The sequence below is a fragment of the Manihot esculenta genome, chromosome 18 (genome assembly GCF_001659605.2).
Source record: "Manihot esculenta cultivar AM560-2 chromosome 18, M.esculenta_v8, whole genome shotgun sequence".
Classification (NCBI taxonomy): Eukaryota; Viridiplantae; Streptophyta; class Magnoliopsida; order Malpighiales; family Euphorbiaceae; genus Manihot; species Manihot esculenta.
In genome coordinates this window covers 14,597,315-14,607,668 of record NC_035178.2, presented here as the reverse complement: position 1 = coordinate 14,607,668, position 10,354 = coordinate 14,597,315, and the positions used below count along the sequence as shown (strand labels likewise).

The 10,354-nt window shown below is 31.8% G+C and overlaps 1 protein-coding gene across 2 annotated transcripts; it reads left to right on the top strand.

Moving 5' to 3' along the window:
* The first annotated feature begins 3,245 nt into the window (after window positions 1–3,245).
* On the top strand, window positions 3,246–8,615 carry LOC110606909 (probable inactive receptor kinase At5g58300). 2 transcript variants are annotated; one of them, XM_021745911.1, is made up of 3 exons: window positions 3,246–3,780; window positions 6,236–7,575; window positions 7,709–8,615. In XM_021745911.1, exons 1-3 carry the CDS (start codon window positions 3,737–3,739, stop codon window positions 8,335–8,337), a joined length of 2,013 nt encoding a protein of 670 aa, XP_021601603.1. In that variant the 5' UTR covers window positions 3,246–3,736; the 3' UTR covers window positions 8,338–8,615. The 2 variants fall into 2 exon arrangements, with proteins under 2 accessions (XP_021601603.1, XP_043809429.1); XM_043953494.1 differs by lacking the exon at window positions 3,246–3,780 and adding an exon at window positions 4,193–4,727.
* Window positions 8,616–10,354: the final 1,739 nt, after the last annotated feature.

Sequence of the window (10,354 nt, the reverse complement as noted above, 5' to 3'; positions counted from 1 at the left end):
TTTATGTCTAGATATTTTTGAATGATACTTTACACTCCGATATTGCTTTAGATTTTTTCATTTAATATTTTGAATTTTAGGTTGGGTATTCTGGGGAGACCTGCTGGTCTAGATTAGTATGAATCTTTTATGTTAAGTTTTTCCTAAATATGATTAATAAAATTTATGTTTAAAAAAATTAAAAATATGTTATTTACTATGCCCAATTAAAGATGAAAGATCAAATTGTGACCACGGTCTAGAGGTTGATAAACTTCTATATAATCAGAAATATACACCCATATAAGCTAAAAATGACACTAAAATATTGTTTCATTTAGAGTTATCAAAAGCTCACCCTTAGCAAGCCACTCCTTACAACAACAGATCACATATGCCCAAGGGACGAAAACCTATTAAGTTAGAAACTCATTCACTATCAGCCCCTTTTAAGTCTGGAAAACCCATTTTATTTCAAACTCAATAATTCACCAACAAACAAACTATCAACATAATTCAGACAACTATCAATTCTCGAACACAAATCCTACTTACGTTTGGACAAGAGAACCAAATCGCATCTGTCACAATCCCGTAAACCACAAGAATAGTGAGTTAGCTTACAGGTAACATCACAAACGATCCATATTTTCCAAAATTCATTAAAAAATCTTTACATTTTGATTTCACAAAATATTTTAAAAAAAATTAATTTTATAAATATAATATTATTTTAATTAAATGAATTTAAATAAAAATTAAACAATTAATTTTCATAAAGTATAAAAATCAATAGTAACTGTTCTATTACCCGCGTAGTATGCGGATTATTTAAATATTATTTTAATAATATAATATACTATTTTTTTTATATATTTTTAAATCTTAGTATTAGATTTTGTTAATCATAATCGTAATTTTTAGTTCTAATATCATTAAACTAATTTATTAGATAATTGATATAGTTTTATATTTTGATAAGGGTATAAAAATATAAACCATTTAATTATAAATTCTAAATTAAATTGTTTATTATATTATCTTTATTATTTTTTAAATTATTTAATATGTATAGACAAACATATAAATAATAAAAAAATGTGTAATGGAATTTTTACCTATAAAATATTTTAAAATTAAATTAAATTTTATAAAAAAATTAGTAGATATTAGTTTTAACTATTGCTAAAGGTTGTAGATAGTTTTTTTTTTTTTTAATTTTTTTAAATTATTTTTATATTAAATCTGAGTTTCTTACTGTGTGAGTTCTTTTTTAATCTAAGTTTTTAGTGGTGCTTATTTGGTGATTTTCTTTTTATATTTTGGTTGTTTTGCGTTGATCTATTTCTGTGCAGATTGAGGATGGTGGAATCCCTACTTTCTTTGACGTTTATAGCAGACGTAAGTCTAATTCTCACAGGTTCTGCCTTTCATTATGCTGGATACCTCAAAGAATGTTACAGGCCACCTTTCATCGGGCTCTCAGTCCTTTTGTACCTCTTTGAGATTGAGATGGTCGAGCTCCATCCAGCCGTCCGTAGAGATGTTTCTCTGCTATTTTCTTGCTTTCCTCTCTAGTTCTGTTTTACGTGGCCTTCTTCAGCGTCTGGTACTCCCGGTGGTTTTCGTATTTTGACACTCTCTATTCTAGCCTTGGATGGAAGCAGGTATAGAGGCATTTTGCCGATTTGGAGTTCTCCGATAGGGAAAGCCGGATTCACACCTAACCTTTAGAAAAAATTCAAAAAGGAAGGCTCTCTGGAATTCCCTATAATAAAAATTGATTCTAATTTTTTCTATGGATTGATGTATAATATAATATTATTTTTATATTTTATTGAAACATATTTAAAATTATCAAAAAAATAGTTTTAATATATATAAAATATAAATAATTTTATAATAAAATAATAATAGGCAAATTGCCTAATCATTTTTTCATAAAAATTCATTTTTATTCGTCAATTTTAATTTTATTCTATTTATTTTTTTAGTTTTTAGATAATAAAATAATTTAATTTATACAACTCACATGATATTTACGCGCTAGGATATTATAAAAATTAAATTATTTAAAAATTAAAAATTAAATAGGTAATATGAATATTTTCACTATAAAATGAAGTTAAGTTATTCAAAATTTAAAAGTTATAGAAGTAAACAGTATAAAAATAAAATTGAAGAGGAAAATAATTTTTTATAAAAAAAGGATAAATTATAATAATATATACTAATTATGTGAATTTGTAAACACTAAATCTATATGTATAATATAATATATACTATGCAGTGAGAATATATATATATATATATATAGTTGAATTTTAAATTTTAAAAATTTTATTAAAAATATTTTCTCATAATTTTTGCCATTAAGCAATTTTTTAAAAAATGCTCATAGGGAGTTAGGTGGTTTAATCTCTTAAACTTTAAATTTTAAATTTGGACATAAAATTACGAAAAAACTAAAAAAAAAAAATCCATGCGTAGTACATGAAATTAATATTTGTCATTTTTTATTTGTTGATATATATATATATATAATACAATACTTTTATCTTATTGAAATACATTTTAAAATTATTTCAAAATTTAATTGTTGTATGTGTAAATAAATCTAAATATCTATGATCATATATTAACAAATATAAATAATATTATGGTAAATTAATAATATTTACAATTTATTCGAATTTTAAACAAGAAATTTACATATCTAGAATATTTATTATGAATTTGAATTTTAATTTTCAAAATATTAATTAAAACCTTATTATTTTAATTTTGCTACTTAGTGATTTTTTAAAATACTTTTAAGAAATTAGTTGGCTTAATCTCATAACTTTAAACAATATTAATAAAAAATAGAACATAACATAATTTTTAATATCTTCAAAATTAGTTTAATAATCAAAAGTCCTATTTAATTTAAATGTATTATTTTTTAAAAAATCTCTTTAAAAAATAATCTCATTAAGTTGAAAAAAATAAATTAAATTTATTTTTTTATTAAAAATATAAAAACTCTTAATTTTATAAAAAATAAAAAACATTAATTAAATAAAAATAATTTTTATATTTAATTAAAAATTTTAAAATTTTTAATTAAATTACTCCCGTTAGTTTTGACTTGAATACAGTAATCGAATGCGTTTATCTTCAGGGAACAAAAAATAGTAACCGAGTGGCAAGTTTGTAATATTATCATGGGAAGAGTAGCTTTTATTTTTATTTATTTATTATTTTTTTTGTCAATAGAAGAGTAGCTTTTCATTCTCTGGTCAAGCCCTCTTTCTCTCTTTCTACTCACGCTGTCTCTCTTTCTCTCCTACTTTCTCTATTCTCTCTTCTTTTGCTTCTCTTCTTCTTCCTTAACCAGAACTGCGAACTTTTCCTTTTTGTTTCCTTCTTTTTCACGCCTCCACACCAATTATTTCCCTAATTCCGTTCATAGTTTCTCTGTTTTTATTAGCTTCAAAGTTAACTCCCTGCTAAAACAAAAACAACTCAAAATGCTGCTCTAATCATGGGGCTAAAATGCTCCTTTATCCAGAGAAAATCCTCCAAATTAGTGAAATTCAAATGTTCTTTCCTCATGTTCCAGAGATTACCCTTTTCAGTTAATTCTAAGCTTCAATGCTGGATCTGAAGATTACTTCATTTTCCCCTCCAGATTCATCTTCTCCCCTGTTTTCTCAGTTGTTGGGTTTTTTTTTTCGAAGATTCGGGTGTTAGTAGCTTAATGGAGCTTTATTAGATGAAGCCATTACTGGGTATTGAGAGAATCCTGCATGCTTCCAGGTTGTTAACTTTACCTTCTATTTTACTGTTTTTTAGGCTATTTAAACTTCTGGTGTATGCATTTTTTAAGCTGCATTCTAGATCTGTCTCATTTTTGGATAGTTATAAGTGTTTGTAGATTCTAACAAGGAAACTTTTAGCTTGATGGCTAATGTGAGGATTTCTCTTCTTTTTCCTTTTTCTTTTTGGGATTAAAATTTGGATTATTTATTGAGAATTATTCTTGTTTTTTTTTATGTTTGCTATGCTTTCAATTGGGTTTAGATCTCAGTCGTTGTCTAGACTTTTTAGGTGGTTTTCAAATTTCAATTTCTTTTCCTTTTTAATTAAATAATCCTTTAGTTGTTGAGCTGCCCCAGCTTTTTTTTTTTTTTTTTTTCTAAGTGTTTTTTAAATTAATCTTCTTTTTCAGGGATGAACTTTAACACTAGTAAAGTTTTTTCTGGTCGCTGTCTTTCTCACCGTCTCTTTTCAATTTTCGTAATTCAAGTAAATCTTATGATACGTTTTTTAAACGATACGTTAATGGGTTTCAACAGTCCAGATGTTTCATTTAAATTACAGCCAATACTGTTGCTACATGCTCTTGCTTTTCAAAAAGTCTTGGATTCTTCTTTGTTTTCTTTGAATTGATTGTTATGCAAGTGCGATTTGCTTTACTGGTGCCTTGCATAAGCTAAGTTATTTATTGGGTTCCTTGTCAGTCTGTCCCCTCTTTTGTTTTTTGTCCTCCTTTTCTTTATAAGCTCTTGTCGTTGAATCCTTTTCTTCTTTGTCCTTCTGCTACCATATGGGAAAGTAAGAATTTTCAGCAATTGAATGTGATACCAAGAATCATAATGCTTTTGTACCAATGGGCTCTAGCTCACTGGTACTGGAATCGTAAAGCCCATTATTACCGGATTCGTCTCCGAGCTCTTGAGTTTGAACCCAAATGGAGACAAAAAGTAAATAAATAAATAAATAAAGAATCATAATGCTTTTGTTTGCTTTGTTGCTGAGTGATTTATTTTGCTCTTGCTTTTGATGAGTGAATTCTTTTTCAAATTGTTCTCAAAATTTCTTTAGAAGCTGCATATAAATAACACTCGTCAGCAGTGACGGACCTAGGGGGAGGCAGGGGCATCCCTTGAAATTTTAATTTTTAAATGGCAATAGTTTAAATATGAGTTTGTTTGTAATATACTGTGATGTTTAGCTCCTCATTTTTCAAAAAAATAAAAAAAAAAGTTCAGAAAGTAGATTTTTCTTGTTAAATTATAATGATATTTTTGCTAAATCTAATTCTAGTTAATTTATAATTCGTTTAACATAATTTTGTTAAATTTAAACGTGTTAAACGTATACTTTGCTTCTACTAAGTATAAATACTTCGTCCATCACTGGCCGCCGGGGGTAGAGAGAATGAGTTTTAACATTTCTCGAAAGAAAAGTTGAAAGAATAGCCAGTAGAAAAGCAATTTTTCATATACATGTTGAAATCTACTGATGGTTGAAGCACTGCAAACAGTTAACCTGTTGTACATGCTGCATAAACAATGATTGTTAGAAAACCATGATTCTGCTGCCACTGCAAAATTTAGCTTCACAAATTGCAGTATTACCTACTTCTAAGAGCATAAATGGGTGGTGCTTTTATTCCACTGTGAATGAAAGCTACCGTCATTGACAGACCAAGGAGAGGCAGGGGCCGTTGTGCCCTGAAATTTTAATTTTTAAACGAGAGAAGGTTAAATGTAAGTTTATTTTTAATATACTCTTACGTTTAGCCTTCTCATTCTTAAAAAAATTTAGGATGTTAGATTTTTTTTATTGGTCTAGCTAAAGTTTAATAAGTTCAAATTTAACAAATTAAAATTATATTTTTACTAAATCTGTTTCTAGTTAAATTATAATTAGTTTAGCATAATTATATTGAATTGAAACTTGTTAAATGTATACTTTACTTCTGTTAGTGAATACTTTGACCCTCTAAATATAAATGCTGCATTTTCCCTTGTTAATTCTGCGTCCATCACTGGCTACAGTGACTTCTCCAGCTGCTAAAAATTGTTTTTATTTTCTTTATAATATGAGAAGCGTATTTGTTTGTCTTGCTGTCTTGTGGTGACTGAATTAGTTATTGATCGATGCCTATTGGTTGAGAATAGGAACTTCAGTTCTAATGCAATTATATTTACAATTCTCAACTTCAAACTCCTCAGCAGTAAATGATTAAGACTTGCATTTGACTAACAGAGAGCTGCAAATGCTCTTTTATTCGAGGTCGTTAGACACTCGATCTACTGTCACTATTACATGTGATGAATGTTACATTATTACTTGCATTACAACTGAGAACTATGGCTTTGGTTGTAGTTTTTGTTGCAATTTAGCTTGCGAGTGCATTCAAGTTTTCTGTGTACAAAGTGTTTGCTGGCTGACTAATATTGTTTCCTTGCCTCTACTGAATCAGAGGACAAGCAAGGCCTGCAGGCATTACATTGTCACATACTCGGTGCAATACAGCTCTCATGAAGTGCTTCCAGGCTTCAGTTTTTCAGTTCTTTGTGATAGTTATTCTTATTCCTCTAGCCAATGCTGCAGACCTGAATTCGGACAAACAGGCCCTTCTCAACTTTTCTGCTGCTGTACCCCACTTTCGGTTACTCAACTGGAACCCTGCATCATCAATATGCACCTCTTGGACAGGTATTATTTGCAATTCAAATGGCACTCGTGTGATTGAGCTCCGGTTACCTGGGGTCGGACTTTTTGGCCATATCCCAGCAGACACACTTGGTAAACTTGATGCACTTAGGGTTCTAAGCCTCCGATCCAATCTACTCAGTGGTAATCTTCCATTTGATATTACTTCTCTTCCATCACTCCACTCCCTTTACCTCCAACACAATAACTTTTCTGGTGCAATTCCTACCTCGTTTTCCTTGCAACTCAATGTGCTGGATCTCTCATTTAATTTTTTCTCCGGCAACATTCCTCAATCAATTTCAAATTTGACACAACTCACTGGTTTGAGCCTTCAGAACAACACCCTTTCTGGACCCATACCTGATCTTAGCCACAGTAAGCTCAGGCATTTGAATTTAAGCTACAATCACCTTAATGGCTCCATTCCTGTATTCCTTCAAAAGTTCTCCAATTCATCCTTCATCGGAAACTCTCTACTATGTGGACTTCCTCTTAGTCCTTGCTCCCCTGTTCTCCCTCCTCCTTCACCCCCTCCAGCTTTTTCTTCCCCACCAGCAATCCCTCATAAGCGAGGTTCAAAAGCAAAACTGACATTGGGAGCTATCATTGCCATTGCTGTTGGAGGGTCTGCAGTGCTGGTTCTTGTTGTTTTAATTATTTTGTGCTGCTGTTTGAAGAAAAAGGATAATGGAGGCAGTAGGGTGTTGAAAGGGAAGGCTGTTAGTGGTGGGATGGGTGAGAAGCCCAAAGAGGAGTTTGGGAGCGGAGTGCAAGAACCTGAGAAAAACAAGTTGGTGTTCTTTGAAGGCTGCTCTTACAATTTTGATCTTGAGGATTTGTTAAGGGCTTCTGCTGAAGTACTAGGAAAGGGTAGCTATGGAACTGCCTACAAGGCTGTCTTGGAGGAATCGACGACTGTGGTAGTGAAAAGGTTGAAGGAGGTAGTGGTCGGGAAGAGGGAATTTGAACAGCAGATGGAGACTGTGGGAAGAATTGGCCAGCACCCAAATGTTGCACCACTCCGTGCTTATTATTACTCAAAGGATGAGAAGCTTCTAGTGTACGACTACATCTCCGGTGGCAGCTTATCTACACTTTTGCACGGTAAGCTTTAAATGCAGTAACTATGTTATAAGTTTCCTTGCAAGAAAGTGAAGGATGCATTTGCTCATTTTTACATGGAATTCTGGAAAACTCAATTGTAGATAAGTAAACTTAACCTGTTTTCTGATGACAGGAAATAGGCAAGCCGGCAGAAGTTCACTAGGTTGGGAAAGTAGAGTAAAGATTGTTCTTGGAACCGCACGAGGCATCGCCCACCTGCATTCTGCAGGCGGTCCGAAATTCACTCATGGAAACATAAAGTCCTCAAATGTGCTACTCAACCAAGATCAAGATGGGTGCATCTCTGATTTTGGGCTGACCCCTCTAATGAATATTCCTGCAACTCCATCTCGGAATGCAGGCTATCGTGCTCCTGAAGTGATCGAAACCCGTAAATACACTCACAAATCAGATGTCTACAGCTTTGGTGTTGTCCTGCTAGAGATGCTGACTGGAAAGGCTCCACTTCAATCACCAGGACGAGACGACATGGTTGATCTCCCTCGGTGGGTTCAGTCGGTTATAAGGGAAGAATGGACAGCTGAGGTTTTTGATGTTGAGCTAATGAGATATCAAAATATTGAGGAAGAAATGGTTCAGATGCTGCAAATTGGGATAGCTTGTGTAGCAAGGGTTCCAGACATGCGACCAACTATGGATGAAGTTGTTCGAATGATCGAAGAAATAAGACAATCTGACTCGGAGAATAGACCATCTTCTGAAGAGAACAAATCTAAGGATTCAAATGTGCAGACTCCATGATTGCCCAAAAATTGCTGTTTGAGTTCAAGGTCAAGCACATGCCTAGTAAGGTTTCCCAGGCATTTTTCAAAGTCTTATGTGCATGTGTGGTTTCTTAGTGTGAATTTGTCCATTTTTTTTTTTCAAGTTCAATTTTTCTCAGATTTGTAGTCTTGTCATTATTTTTTGGGTTCATTTTGATTAGGGTTTAGAGTTTCTGCTGATTTTTTGTAATTGGTGATTCAACATTATGAATGAATTGATAACCTCGAATCAATAACTTTCAAATATTCCCCTTCTCTCTCTCTCTGTTTCTCTTTTCTGGAGCATAGGAAATAGCACTAATTGCCTGTCATATTCTAAAAAATCTGGTATTATTGTTAGCTTTGTTAAAAAAAGTATTTTTCTAAATATATTAATTAAAGAATGTTTAAATCAAATTAGATAATGTTTATTCTTAAGGACATTAAGATAATCTCCCTTGGATGGCCACCCCTGATTTTATTATAGTTGATAATATAATTTGAAATAATTAATATTATTTATTAAATTTAAATATAGGATTATTTTAAATTACAAATTATAATAGAGTTTTTGAAATAAGTTACATTATTATTTAAATAATATTAATTTTGTTTAAATTAGTTATAATAATATTGACAATTGATTTATTTTTACTAAAAGATAATTGAATTTGTTTACAAATTTTACTTATTGTATATATTTTATTAAAAATTATTAATAATAAATTGAATGTTTTTTCTTTGAAAATACAAACTGAACTCATATATTAACAGCAGTATATCAAAAATTAAATCTGAATAAGCTATAGCCCATTCTAAAGAGTTAGACATAAAAATTGCCGATTTCAGCTATAATATTGCCATTCCAGCTATAATATGAGTCGCACAATCTGCTGACCTTTTGACAAAATTAAAAACACAAGTTCTAAAGATAGAGCTTTGCAATATGCAATAATGGAACTAAAATATGATAAATCCACATTTGTACCTTTCAAAACTTGAATGATCATCAAAGCCTCAGTTTCAAACACAAACCTTTAATTCCAAACTTTACTCTTCATCCATAAACCAATCATCATCGATTTACCACCCTTACACAATCCAACCCAATCATCATCGATTTACCACCCTTACATAATCTAGCCTAATCGCGCACCATTCATGCCACACCACAATTTCTAGATTCACGGTCTCAAAAAACATCTACATTATATTGTAGAGTGCCCATAGAAGGTGAAGACTAAACAACAGGATGTGACAACGCTATATGGTTTGAGATGTGTTTACTTGCCTGAGCTTGCCGCCATTCATGATCAAATTATTTTGAAGCAAACATAATCTCAGTTACGGCTAAAAATTTCTGGCTCCAAACCACCTTATTTCGATGGAACCATAGTTTTCATAATAAACACATAATCACACTCCATTCACTTCTATCATAAGCTGTCCTAATATGATTACACAGCTCCAAAATGCTCTGAAAACCTCTCCACCTAATGCCTAGCAACTGCTACCAGCAACACGCAGCAAATAGGCACTCCATAAAATGGTGAAGAGTTATTTCTTGCGCCACATTACACACCAAACACAAGGTGTCAACATCAATATGCCTCCTCCTCAAGTTAGCAAGAACTGGAACAATATTAAAATACAAATACCAACTAAAGTTACTCATTTTGGGAGGAATGTCTAAACTCCAAAGCCATCTCCAAAAATATGCTGCAACTTCTCTACCAGTTTTATTAGTTTGCGTGAGCAGTCTATACCCACTTCTAATAGAATATACTCCTGTCGCCTCTCACCACCATAGCCACCCATCTTCTTCAAAATATATTGCATCTCATCCTCCGAAAACAAACTCTGCAATGCCTCCATATCCCAACACCTACCACCATCGACCAGTAAGTCCACCACCTTCACCCCTTCAATTCCAGTACTATTCATACTCAAAACCTGTGGAAACTGAGGATTTGGAAGCCAAGGGTCTTTGTAAATATTTATCATTTCACCATTGC

Excerpts from the sequence above, each read along its gene's own strand:
- LOC110606909 (XM_021745911.1), top strand. The coding sequence starts at position 3,737 with ATGAAGCCATTACTGGGTATTGAGAGAATCCTGCATGCTTCCAG. Across the intron at positions 3,781-6,235 it reads AGAATCCTGCATGCTTCCAG|AGGACAAGCAAGGCCTGCAG; the intron begins GTTGTTAACTTT and ends CTACTGAATCAG. Across the intron at positions 7,576-7,708 it reads CTTATCTACACTTTTGCACG|GAAATAGGCAAGCCGGCAGA; the intron begins GTAAGCTTTAAA and ends TTCTGATGACAG.